The sequence below is a fragment of the Bubalus kerabau genome, chromosome 15 (genome assembly GCF_029407905.1).
Source record: "Bubalus kerabau isolate K-KA32 ecotype Philippines breed swamp buffalo chromosome 15, PCC_UOA_SB_1v2, whole genome shotgun sequence".
Taxonomy (NCBI): Eukaryota; Metazoa; Chordata; class Mammalia; order Artiodactyla; family Bovidae; genus Bubalus; species Bubalus kerabau.
Window position 1 is genome coordinate 5901659 of NC_073638.1, and position 14059 is coordinate 5915717.

General features: G+C 41.3%; 1 protein-coding gene across 1 annotated transcript; it reads left to right on the forward strand.

Moving 5' to 3' along the window:
- Positions 1-1899: 1899 nt before the first annotated feature.
- LOC129628697 (interstitial collagenase-like) lies at positions 1900-6666 on the forward strand. Its single transcript, XM_055548163.1, is given in 7 exon segments — positions 1900-2001; positions 2657-2904; positions 2984-3132; positions 3366-3491; positions 4242-4397; positions 4652-4790; positions 6459-6666. Coding segments are annotated over 7 exon segments (1128 nt in total).
- The last annotated feature ends 7393 nt before the right edge of the window (positions 6667-14059 follow it).

Sequence of the window (14059 nt, forward strand, 5' to 3'; positions counted from 1 at the left end):
AAAGGGTTGAGCATGACTGGGGGCTGAGCATACACACAGGGACTCCCCCACAGCTGTCTAGAGCCCCACCGTTCCTCCTATGGGGGACGAAGGTCTAAGTGGAAGGCAGGCGACTTCCTTAGAGAAAGAAGATAATTACCCTAACTAGGATCATACAAAGTTATTACAAACAAATATTACCTCCAGTATTTGTCCTCTGCAAAGAGGTACGTTTTCTTCTTTTCCTTGTCAGAAAAGGCTGCGTCTATTTTCCTTACTGTTGAAGGGAGGCCCAGGGTATGGATGCCTCTTGGGTAACCTGCTTGCATCTCATTTCCTCTGATGGCCCAGAACTGATTTCCTGTTTTTATGAGAAAAAAACACAATCACACTGCATCTAAAACAATTGAGTCTTTGGTTTTGGCAATACTTCTTAGCACCTTTGATTTTCATAGTAGAAAAAGAAGCCAGAATTTTAGGTTTAGCAGCCCCAAATAGACATTAAACAAAAACTTGTAGGTTGAGTGAATGAACACAGACGAAATGAACACAGTTGTAAATTCCAAATGAGGGAATTTACAACTGGGCTATTTCTATTCTTGTGTTCATTTCATCATCTATAAAATATAAATAAAATAATGCCAGTCTCAATTACAGCTTTGTTACCTTTAAGCGATAAACCAGACAAAATTTGTTGTAGAAAAAAATTAGTCTTAATCAAGTTCTCTTAACTTCCTATTTTTACATTCCAGCCCCCTATGATGAAAAGACATCTTTTTTGGATGTTAGTTCTAAAAGATCTTGTAGGTCTTCATAGAACTGTTCAACTTCAGCTTCTTCAGCATTACTGATTGGAACATAGACTTGGATTACTGTGATATTGAATGGTTTGTTTGGGAATGAACAGAGATCATTCTGTCATTTTCAAGATTGCATCCAAGTACTGCATTTCAGACTCTTTTGTTGACTATGATGGCTACCCCGTTTCTTCTAAGGGATTCTTCTTGTGCACAGTAGTAGATATAATGGTCATCTGAGTTAAATTCTCCCATTCCAGTCCATTTTAGCTCACTGCTTCCTAAAATGTCAATGTTTACTCTTTGTTCAGTCTTTAGTAATGACTTTGTCATTCTATTCCCTACTTTAAACTAATTTGCTAGTTAGGCAATGTCTGATTGGTAGAAAAACAGATCACACAGAGAAGGTTTAAAAAGCAGGAGGAAATCTTTGGGAAATGGAAAAGCTGGTGATTCTAGGAGCCAGCTCTTTGTTCTGAGGGGAGGAAGAGCAGGAGCATTTCACATATCACCAGCCAGTCTTCCTTAACTCTGGCAGGTAAGAGCACACAGAACCCAGGAGCAGGTTAGGACCAGCAGAACTAAGTAGTGAACTCCAATATTTTTAAAAGTTCACAGAATTCTCTGTGAGTTATGTCCATTATAGTGTAGAAAGTAAGGGTCTTTTTTAAGACAACATAGACTCAATAACAGGATGTTATGTGTGAGGTAGAGTGTATCTCTTTGTTCTCCTGTGTGATCATAATCCTGAGATTGTGTAAACAAACAGACAGAAAAGATTAATCTGTATTATGTCACAACTTTTTAATGTTGAGACCACACATTGCAAATAAGAAGGATGTTGTCTGATGGGGGTCAGATAGCTTTTGGTTTTGTGGGGGTGCAAGGAGAAGGAAATGGCAACCCACTCCAGTATTCTTGCCTGGAGAATCCCAGGGATGGGGAAGCCTGGTGGGCTGCCATCTATGGGGTTGCACAGAGTCGGACACGACTGAAACGACTTAGTAGTAGTAGTAGTAGTAAGGACCCTACAAAAAGGCAGAGCCTGCAGGCTGAAACCCCAGGACGGCAGAGGCAGGGAGCCCCTGGTTTCCTTCAGCTCAGAAGAAAAGGAAAGGCCAGCATGCCCCACCTTCCCCTGCTGCTGCTGCTGCTCAGGGGCCTGGGGTCTCATGGGTTTCCAGCCACTTCAGACACACAAGAGCAAAACACGGAGATGGTCCAGGTAGATGGTTAATTTCACGTGCCAGAAATGCAAGAGCCCTACCTTCTCATTTTTCCAAGGTCAAGGGATAGGAGTTCATGGAAGTCTGGGATTTATTCTGGGATAACCATTTTGTCAGAAACAGATGCCCTCATACAAAAATAAAAATCTACTTAGATTGAGGGCAGGAGCAGAAGGGGGCAACAGAGGATGAGATGGTTGGATGGCATCACCGACTCAGTGGACATGAGTTTGAGCAAACTCTGGAGATACTGAAGGACAAGGGAGACCTGGTATGCAAAGAGGCAGATATGACTTAGTGACTGAACAACAACAAAATCTCTCTGTAGACATTTTTGGAATATAGAGAAAGAGAAAGCCAAAGAGAAGCATGCAGACTGGTTGCTCTAATTGTAATTCTGACTTCTAAATGAAAGTCTGTAGACCTAGCAATAGCATAGTTTCTACCACTGTACTGACATTTCTGTATCAACAGTAAGCATGAAAAGGGCTATGAAATTCAGACAGAAATTCATTGCAGAAGCAGATTTTTTTTTCCCCTCTTGACACTAAATCTTTAAGGTAAAAGAACTATTCTGTCACTACAGTGAAATGCTGGGAATTTTCAGAGAAATAAGAAAGATTTCATATCTTCTGCTTGAATTTTATTTATCAGAAATACCTACAAAACTATTACAACTTAGGGGTTGGAACCAGCTGATTTAAAGGGCAGAGAAACCACAGTACAATGATTGAAAAATTAAAGCAAATGCAGGAATTCTTTGGGATAAAGGTGACTGGAAAGATAGATGCTGATACCCTGGATATTATGAGGCAGCCCAGATGTGGAGTGCCTGGCGTTTCACCCCAGTATGAACTCACTCCAGGGAACCCTCGTTGGCAGAGCACACACCTGACCTACAGGTAATTAGACGGAGCCCCAGAGTGGGGACACTGTTTCCCACCAGAGCCGTGAGAAATGAGCTCTGACATGTCTGTGAAGGGTTGAAAATTACACCCCAGACCTGTCGAGAGCAGACATAGAGCAGGCTGTTGAGAAGGTCTTTCAGGTCTGGAGCAGTGCCTCACCCCTGACCTTCACCAAGGTCTCTGAGGGGCAAGCGGACATAATGATATCCTTTGTCTGGGGAGGTGAGCTCTTTTCTCCCCAAACCATTCTGAACCTCGCCTCACACTTCTTTCAGATACACTGAGCTTCCGGTCAGATTTTCCCCTTATTTGACGGTGCTGATTTTACGGGCTGAAGAAGGGACCCCTCACAGATGAACAATGCCTTTTGGCTCCTTGTCCCTACTCTCTCTTCTCTGGTAGGGGAGTCTAAATAGAAAAGGAGATTTATCTTTGCTGCGCTTTGTCCCTCACAGATCATCGTGACAACTCTCCCTCTGATGGACCTGGGGGCATATTCGCTCATGCCTTCCAACCAGGAATAGGTATTGGAGGAGATGTTCATCTTGATGAAGAAGAAATACGGACCAAAGATTTGAATAGTGAGTCAAGGAATTCTCCCTTTCTATTTTTATTTTCCCTTTTCATGGCTTAGTGCAATATGTTCTGTTTTGTATAAAAGAATAAACCAATATTATGATGATAGTTAAATGTTTTAATAAAGATATGCTTTTTAATGGTGGTTCAGAAAGATATTGCAACACTATAGTTACAGTTAGTGATAATGTCTGAGGATATTGTTTCTACCAATGGCTGCCTCTTAAGGGTAAAATATGTTTTTGAAATTTTAAAATACTCTAAGATTACAAATGATATTTTGTATGTGTACAAATATGTACCAAAATTAAATAATGGTAACTTTTGGTGGGGTTGCTTTGGAGAATATGTGTTTTGGTACATGGTTATCCAAATTTTTATTTTGAATCTGTATTAGTTTATTTAGAATTTATATTAGATCAAGGTAATAAGCATTAATAGAATGCTGTTGTTTCTCTATGTAATCTTTTTTCCAATTTATTTATAGCTGGACTTACTAATCAATATTAAAATTTTGCATATCAGCTAATTTTTTCCCTTACATTTTATCAGTTCAATTATAGAAATTTAGACTTGAAGGCTTTCTAGTGTTAATTAATTCTTCTCTTATGATTATACACACACACACATCTCAGACCATGTCATAAACCAAACCACAGTGGAATTCTTGTGTGGTTTGGAGATACATTTGCTCTTTGTGGCCTGAATACTGTACTACCATCTGCTAAAGACTGACTGATTCTGTTGCCCTTTAGATTACAACTTGTACTGGGTTTTGGCACATGAATTGGGACATTCCTTTGGACTTTCTCATTCTACTAACATCGGGGCTTTGATGTACCCCAACTGCATCTACGCTGGTGAAGTTTATCTGTCTCAGGATGACATCAATGGCATCCAGGCCATCTATGGTAAGTGAAGCTGGGTGAACCAGACAAAGGCTTGTGAGCATGTGTGCTTCAAATATAGCGGCAATGACCTGGGTCCTTGAAAGACTCTTCATCATATATATATTTGGGGTCAATGTAGTATATAAAACTTCATTAACTTCAGGATCTTTGTTTATTTTTTAAGGGCCATCTAATAAACCACAGCTGGTCCCAGGGCCACAAATCCCACAGCCCTGTGATAACCGGGCTGTCTCTGACTGTCTGGCTGGAATCAGCTCTCTACACTCTGCTGAGCGTTGAGCAGCCCAGAGTCCAGACAGGGAAGGCCTCCCTTTCTGTGTGTGAGTGTGATAACAGGATAACATTTGATGCTGTGACCAAAATTCGTGGGGAATTGCTCTTCTTCAAAGACAGGTACAAGTTATAATTAATCCTGACGTATGTTTATAATGATTATACATGTGTGCGTATTTTTTTTCTTTTCTTATTCTTCAATATTATATTCATACATAATAATAAAAATCCATAAAATAAAAGCTCTCCTAAGTCCTGCTCCCACCACCCTCTGTGACACAGATATATGTAGAGCTTGGCAGAGGGAAGGAATATGACTTTCCAAGGGCTGCACGTGGTCCACGACGGAGCAAAATCTGGTCTGCCAACTCCGGACTGAAGCTCCTTTCCCTAGCACACTCTGCAATGGCAAATGTGATGGTGGGGTTGAGGACAGATTGCTCTCTGACTGTCTGGCTGGAATCAGCTCTCTACACTCTGCTGAGCGTTGAGCAGCCCAGAGTCCAGACGGGGAAGGCCTCCCTTTCTGCCCATGTTGTCCTCCCATCCGCACAATGCCGCACTCCCTACCTGCCATCCGACAGATCCTCACTGTGCCCCGGAAGCCGTGAGGAGGAAAGAAAACAGCGTTTGAAGACCAGCCCCCAACCCCACCCCTCAGGCCCAATTCCCACCCTGCCTTCTGAGGGACTTGCCACTTTCCTCCCCAAAGCCTTACAGTCCTAGAGCTCAGTCTACCGTGTGTGGATTCAGAATAGAATGACCTCACACCTGGCTTCCTCTTCTCATCAAAACTGACTCACTGAGGGATAAGAGCATAGATAGTGTGATCCTCCCCCTCCAAATGAGAACTATCAGGGATTTTGGAAGAAGTCAACAGCTCTCTTTGAGCCTATAGAATGTTTGATGTTTTGCATTATCTTATGTTAGTATCTACATGAGATAAATGCAGGTCATCAGGAGGCTTAGTTATAAATCTAAATTACTTTTGTTTGTAAGTATCTGTACAGACATGGGAGGATCATTGATAAGAAACAGATTTTTTCCTTTCCTCCCCTTCCTCCTCTTCTTACTGTTTTTTCTCCTCCTCCCCCTGTCTTTTTCTCTTCCTCTTCCTCCTCCTCTGCTGCTGATGCTTCTTTTTCTTCACTTTCCTCTTCTTCTGTTTTAATGGAAAGCTGCCAGAATGTCAAAATACCTCCGTTGTGAAAAAAAAAAAAAAAAATTCTATTTGGCAGGAAGAGTTCAGGTGGGGTTGGACTAGGGTAATGAAATTTGGCATTGCCTGTGACCTTGAGCGGAGAAGGCAATGGCACCCCACTCCAGTACTCTTGCCTGGACAATCCATGGGTGGAGGAGCCTGGTAGGCTGCAGTCCATGGGGTCGCTGAGAGTTGGACATGACTGAGTGATTTCACTTTCACTTTTCACTTTCATGCATTGGAGAAGGAAATGGCAACCCACTCCAGTGTTCTTGCCTGGAGAATCCCAGGGATGGGAAGCCTGGTGGGCTGCCGTCTCTGGGGTCGCACATGGTCGGACACGACTGAAGCGACTTAGCAGCAGCAGCAGTGACCTTGAGGGAACCAAAACTTGGACAGGTCACTGATTTGCACAAGGTCCTTATCCCCTTGGGAGGAGGTTGAAGCAGGGACTGACATGAGAATTAGGAAGCACGTAGTTGGTCTGGAGGCAATCCCACGAGGCATGGCCGAGGAGTAAGGAACTGAGATAAGTGAGCAGAGACAACAGGGGTGTGCCAGTGAGCGGTTACAGCTCTGACCAACAGAGGCCCAGTCCCACTGCAGACCTTTGAAGTCCTCACAGAGTGCCCTCCAGAGCTGTCCCACCAAAGGGCAGGGGACCTGGGGTACCTCCCACCGACATTTCCCCTTGGTGGGTTGTTTGAGGAGGTCCTGAAGCCGTCACTAGACAGTGCCTTGGCGGGCACCACACTGGCCCAGCCTGCTCCTGGGCTGGCGAAAGCTCGAGGCTGAGGGGGGGATGATGGGGACCACCTGTCAAAGCTGCACATCTGGTGGTGGGCCCAGGGATTTGGGCATCAGGAGGGTCTGCTCCAGAGACTGACAAGGAGGGTGCTTTCCACGCATCAGCCTTTGTAGGATCCTTTTTCATTTCCCAAGGCTAGCTGGCTATGGGGCTTCCATCCTGTTTCTGTAGTTTTGGGAACATGTGTGTCAGCCCACATGGAAGTCTCTGCTGTGCTTTTACTCTAGTATCCACAACTGTGGAATGAACACAACCAAACTCCCAGCTTAAAGATCATAATAAAGAATAGTTTAGTCTGAGCAGCTGTTGGCTCTTACTAGCTTTAGACATCTGTAGCCTCCTGGGGTAGAGAAGGCAATGGCACCCCACTCCAGTACTCTTGCCTGGAAAATCCCATGGATGGAGGAGCCTGGTGGGCCGCAGTCCATGGGGTCACTAAGAGTCGGACAAGACTCAGCGACTTCACTTTCACTTTTCACTTTCATGCATTAGAGAAGGCAGTGGCAACCCACTCCAGTGTTCTTGCCTGGAGAATCCCAGGGACGGGGGAGGCTCGTGGGCTGCTGTCTATGGGGTCGCACAGAGTTGGACACGACTGAAGCGACTTAGCCGTAGCAGCAGCAGCAGCCTCCTGGGGTCAACCTGCCCTGGATTTCTCATCCACTTCCATGTAGGACTTTTGTAGACAGGATGTAAGGCAGGTAAAGGACTTATGTTGGAAGTGGTTACTTTTGTGAACATTAGGCTTGTGTTCCAGAGATAAGAACATCTGTAAATCAGCCAGATTGAGGGAAGTTAGATACAATCTGACTTGTTATTTTCTTTTAACATACACACAGATAGATGTCTTCCACAAAATAGTTGACCTAAAATTTATTCCTGACTTCTAGACAGTACTATTAAATGGAGTTGAGATTGCTTACAAAGTTATTAAAAGAGATACATCGTATTTTTTAAAGGTAAATCTTCTGAGTTTTTTGTCAATATTTTTGTGAGTTAGATTTTTCATCAGTTTTTTAGTTGAAAATTAAGGGGGTACTGGATACTTTTTAAGCTGTGAATTTCTCTTGAAAGCTAAGAGTTTCACTTACCAAGTCTGTGACTCCATGATGGTGATTAAAATTCACAGAGTCTGTTTCTCAAAAATTTTAGTTACATATTACATGACTGCAATCATAACTTTTCTTACCGACTGATTGTGATACTAGAATGAGGAAGCTTTGCTGTCAGTGCATACTGCAAATGTATTTTAAACACATTCCACATTATTGGATGTATCAATTATATATATTGTATATTAATACATAAGTAAACTTGGTGTGGGTCAGTATATACAAATATATCAATATAAATATTGATTATGTTAATAATATATATGAAATGAAATATATATATGAAATAATATATATGAAATGAAAACTTGGCTAGGTCAGTATCTATATATTTATATGTATAGATAGATAAAGATCTCTAAATCAATATATAGACATACAGACATAGATATAGATACTGACTCAGATAAAATTTATATATATATATTTATAATTTATTATATGTATGTGTATTCCATTTCTTGTAAATGTGGCCTGAGTCAACATATATCTTTATATATAAGAGTGGAGACTTGTCTTGGGTAAGTATATGTACTTAGGTATTTTTATCTATTTGTGTAAAAAAGCAAACAATAAAAATATAGAGAGAATGAGAGAGGAAAAGAAAGTGAGAGAGAGTGAAACCAACTCAGGACACATTTACAAAAAATATTAATAGAACACATACTTAGATTATATGTATCAATATCTCTAATTCTATATTTATCTACCAACCTATGTCAAGTTTCCATATCTACAGGAATATCTATATACTACTAAATCTATTAATATATCAATTCAGGCCTCACTTATAGGAAGTGGTATATATACATATATGTATACATATATATATATGGAAACTTGATCTGGGTCCGTATACATATCTATATCTATAGATCTGTATGCAGATTTGTCTATATAGATATAGATGTCACATTTGTAAGAAATGGAACACAAATACTTGTTCTTTGGTGTTCTGAGCGAGTCCATAAATATGCATCACCATCTTAAGGGAGGTGTAGAGTGAGTCCCCCACCCGCTGCCCACATGATAGATCTACATGTGATGTACAGTGAAATGATGGACAAAATGCTTGGATTTTGCCATATCCAGTCATTCTAATGACCAACTCTGTGTTCATTACGATAATGTTAAGCTCTTTAAAAACATTCAGGAATTTGGATTTACATGTACAAAATATAAAGACACTTTGACATGAATGATTTAATTAGTTTAAGGAAAGAATCTTGGAAAATATCAATTTAAAGTATATATCTTAAAAATAAGGATTTATATAGATGAAGTTTTTGTGAGGTGGTAATGTGTATTTGTGCAGGGATACTCTGCCTCCATGATTTAAGATAAATTACTATTCTGGGGTAACTAAATGAAAAAATACTGAGTTTTTCGCCTGGACCCAGCTGAGTCAAGAGCTGAGCTGCCTTCCAATCAGATGCAGAAGTGTGCATTACCTGCCCACATCTGCAAGACCACTTGTGCCGACCCACACTGCCTGTGCAGCTGGAGAAGTAAGCCGGTCACACTAGGGATGAATGCTCCACTCAAGTGCACCTCACTTTGGATAAAGCCCTCCATCGATTTCTCATGAAGTGAATGTCTGGAGGAAACCCTGGCTACTGTCTTCTGGCGTGCGTGCTCAGTTGTGTCCAACAACTCTTTGCAACCCCATGGACGACAGCCCACCAGGATCTTCCGTCATGTAATTTTCCAGGCAAGAATACTGGAGTGGGTTGTTATTTCCTACCCCAGGGGATCTTCCCAACCCAGGGATCGAACCCACATCTCTTGCATTTGCAGGCGGATTCTTTACCATTGAGCCTGATCTGTCTTCCAGAATCCCAGGCAAATTGCCTTCATAGCCAAATTTTTAACTGACAGGCAGTAAATTTCGACTCTTTAAGGGAGATCAGATGCTGCCCAGTTACCCTAAGGACATCTACAGCTCCTTTGGGTTCTCTGGAAGGGTGAGGTAAATCAATGCTACTGTCCATGAGGAGGAAACTGGAAAGATGCACTTTTTTGTTGACATGAGTATTGGAGGTAAAGAGAGACCCTTGGAGATCTTAGCACATCAAATCCCTCCTTAGTGGAAAGAAAGTTGCCTTTTAAAATAAACCACCACAATATTGTAAAGTAATTAGCCTCCAATTAAAATTAAAAAAAATAAATAAATAAAATTACTCTAAAATTGGGTTAAAGCTCCATCCTCTTCTGTGAATGGACGCAGCCAAGCTGAGTGTCATTTAGTCCCCTGCCTGTTGTCATCACACCACACCTGTCCTTGAAGGCAATGGACTTGCAGGATTGAGTTCCAGAGATTTTTTAAAGGGTTGAAGCCTGAGATTAAATTTGAATCAGATTTTTTTAGAACCGATGCCTCTTTAGGTATGGTCTAGGCTGTCTCAGTCTCCTATAATCCTGTTAAACCAGGACACTTTCCAGTTAAAATTCACTATTATTTTATACCAATGATGAACCCACCCACAGTTGTTTTAAGCAGCCATTGGATTTCAGTACAGTGGACATAAAGGTAGCACCTACCTCTCAGATTTGTTGTGAAGATGAAATGAATCAAGTGTTCAAAGCACTTAGAACAGTGATTGGCACCTGGAAAGTTCTTTGTGAAGGCTATGTGTTATTTGTTATTATATTAATCACACATTCTGATATTTTGAATCTATTTTTTATCAGTTCATGGATGCAGATTATCCCAAAGAAATAACTCAAGATAACTCATATCCCTGGGATTGGCAAAAAAGTTCATACTGTTTTCTCCATTTTTTACTGTAGAAATAGCATATGTGCTATTACTTAGATATGAAAGTAAATTGCATTCATGAAAACTTGTATTTTTTTAAGAGTTCATGTGGAACATCATTATTCATCTAATATGATCATTATCTTTCATTTTATTTCCAAGATTTTTCTACTTCTTTTATGGAAAAGAGAAGTACAAACCTGATCCTAAAACTAAGCAAGTTTCTGTCCTCCTGAATACTAACAGCTGGTTCAACTGCAGAAGTAACTGATTGATGTCTCAGTTGATTGATTTATTCTCACAAAGGAGATGGAAAAACTATTTCTAACTCACCCAAGGAAGGTGAGTTTTCTGAGAAACTAGATATTTCAGTATTTTATTTGAATCTCTAGGTAATAACAAGGCTGCTGCTGCTGCTAAGTCACTTCAGTCGTGTCCAACTCTGTGCGACCCCATAGATGGCAGCCCACCAGGCTCCCCCATCCCTGGAACTCTCCAGGCAAGAACACTGGAGTGGGTTGCCATTTCCTTCTCCAATGCATGAAAGTGAAAAGTGGAAGTGAAGTCGCTCAGTCATGTCCGACTCTTAGCGACCCCATGGACTGCCGCCTTCCAGGCTCCTCCGTCCTTGGGATCCTCCAGGCAAGAGCACAAACATATTAACACAACCTTGTTTAACCTCAGTCTGGACATATTCCATGTTGACTAGATCGCACTGCTTTGTGAACTTATACACCTTAGTTTTAATTGAGTGCTGAGCACATCAAGGTCATAGTTTATCTTCAGGTTTTCACACAGCAAAACTCTTCACCAATATTCTATGATAGTTCAGTAATTACATTTCTCATAGTAACTACATTCTCAAATATTATGTCTCTGCACCTGCATGCTCAGTCACTTCAGTCATGTCCAACTCTTTTCAACCCCATGGACTACAGACTGCCAGGCTCCTCTTCCATGGAATTCTCCAGGCAAGAATACTGGAGTGGGTTGCCATGCCCTCCTCCAAGAGATCTTTCTAACACAGGGATTGAACCCGCATCTCTTGTGTCTCCTACATTACAGGAAGATTCTTTACTGCTAAGCTACTGGGAAGCCCAAGAACAAAGTAGGTGCTCAATAAAACATTTAATAAATGTATGCAGAATTGATGCTGGATGCCAGCAAAACTTGGAAGTCAATAACAAAGTGTGTAGTCAGTTTGACCAACTATGAAAGGACTCCTCTCTCTGTCCTTCCTGCCAAGATACTAGAAAATTACAGACACGGCAGCAACCCCAGAAATTATTAGAAGCTGAGAGAAAATTTCTGAGTGGTCCGTCATGGAAGGATCCACTGATGAGAATGAGAAACAAGAGCCGCTGGGTACAGACTTTTATCACCAAACACCATGTTCTGAGCTGCTTGCATTCCATCCCAGTCCCTAAACTGGCAAAGAGAATGAGCCAGGACCCAGGTTTAACTCATCTGAATAGGCCAGGGAAACTACAGTTCATGGAAACATGAAATCACAGGAGGAATATGTACTTGGAATGCATATGTATGACAAAGGACTTTCATCTAGAATATGTTAAAAGGGCCCTACCAACTGTTAATAAAATGACAAATAATCCACTTAAAAACACACAGAGGTCTTAGATTTTTTTTGCAAAGAAAGACATATAAATGATCAATAAACACATGAAAAATGTACTTACCATCAGTTATCAAGAAAAAAAAATTCTCATAAGGTGCTATATAAAGCCACTAAGTGAAAGTCGCTCAGTCATGCCTGACTCTTTGCGACCCCATGGACTGTAGCCTGCCAGGCTCCTCTGTCCATGGAATTCTTCAGGCCAGAATACTGGAGTGGGAGGCCATTCCCTTCTCTAGAGGATCTTCCCAACCCAGGGATCAAAACCAGGTCTCCCACATTGCAGGCAGATTCTTTACTGTCTGAGCCACCAGGGAAGCCCAAGAATACTGGAGTGGGTAGCTGACTGTAACCTGCTCTCTAGCCTGTAGGCTCCTCTGTCCATGGGATTCTTCAAGGCAAGAATACTGGAGTGGGTTGCCATGCCCTCCTCCAGGATAAAGCCACTAAAACAACTAATATTAGTAAGACTGACATCACCAAATGTTGATGAAAAACCAAAATATCTACAGCTTTCATACAACATAGAAATTGCTCACAAAATTAATTTACTGAACCTATGATCTTTTGCAAATATTTTCCCAAGCTCAATGAACACATAATATGCAAAAAGCTCTTTCAAGAATGTCCATAGAATTTTTATTCATGATAGCCCAAGTCTGAGTCATGCTGCTGCTGCTGCTGCTGCTAAGTCACTTCAGTCATGTCCGACTCTGTGCGACCCCATAGACAGCAGCCCACGAGGCTCCCCCGTCCCTGAGATTCTCCAGGCAAGAACACTGGAGTGGATTGCCATTGCCTTCTCCAATGCAGGAAAGTGAAAAGTGAAAGTGAAGTCGCTGAGTCTTGTCCGACTCTTAGCGACCCCATGGACTGCGGCCCACCAGGCTCCTCCATCCATGGGATTTTCCAGGCAAGAGTACTGGAGTGGGGTGCCATTGCCTTCTCCGAGTCTGAGTCATACAATAGAATATTATATAAAAATGAAAGTGAATGACCCACTGCTACTACCGGCACACCTCGTTTTATTGCACTTTGCAGATCCTGTGGTTTTTTGTTTTTTACAAAGTAAAGATTCATTAAAATCCTGAATCAAACGAGTCTATTTTCCAACAGAATTTGCTTACTTTGTGCTGCTATGTAACATTTTGGTAACTCTCAAACTATTTCAAACTTTTGAAGTATTGTTATATGTGTTACAGTGGTCTGTGATCTTTGATGTTACTATTATAATTGTTTGGGGATACCATGAACCATACCTGAATAAGATGGCAAGTTTCATTGATAAATGTTGTGTGTGTTCTGACTGCTCCAATAACCAACTGTTCCCCACCTCCCCCTCTACACAGGCCTATTTCCTGAGAACAACAATATTGAAACTAGGCCAGTTAATCCTCAACGGCCCCTAAGTGTTCAACATGAAGGCCCTCACTTCAAATAAAAAGCTAGAAATGATTCAGCTTAGTGAGGAAAGTACATCAAAAGCTGACTTAGATCAAAAGGTAGGCCTTTTGTACCGAACAGCCAACCTGTGAATGCAAAAGAAGAGCTCTCGGAGGAAAATAAAAGTGCTACTCCATGAACACACACATGATAAGAAAGCAAACCAGCTTTATTCTGCTATCACCATACAGCACATGTGGGGACAGTGTGGTCACTTTCCTACATATTCTGGGAGTAACAGAAGGATGTCTACTATCACTGATATTTGTTCAACATAGTCCTGGGACTCTGTTCAAAAATTAAGACAAGAAAAACAATGATGGATATAAAGATGAAAAGGGAAGAGTCCAGATTACCATTATTTTCAGATAATTATATCACTTGCATAGAAAAGTCCAAAGGACCAAAACTCTTTAGGCAGAAATTTCAACATT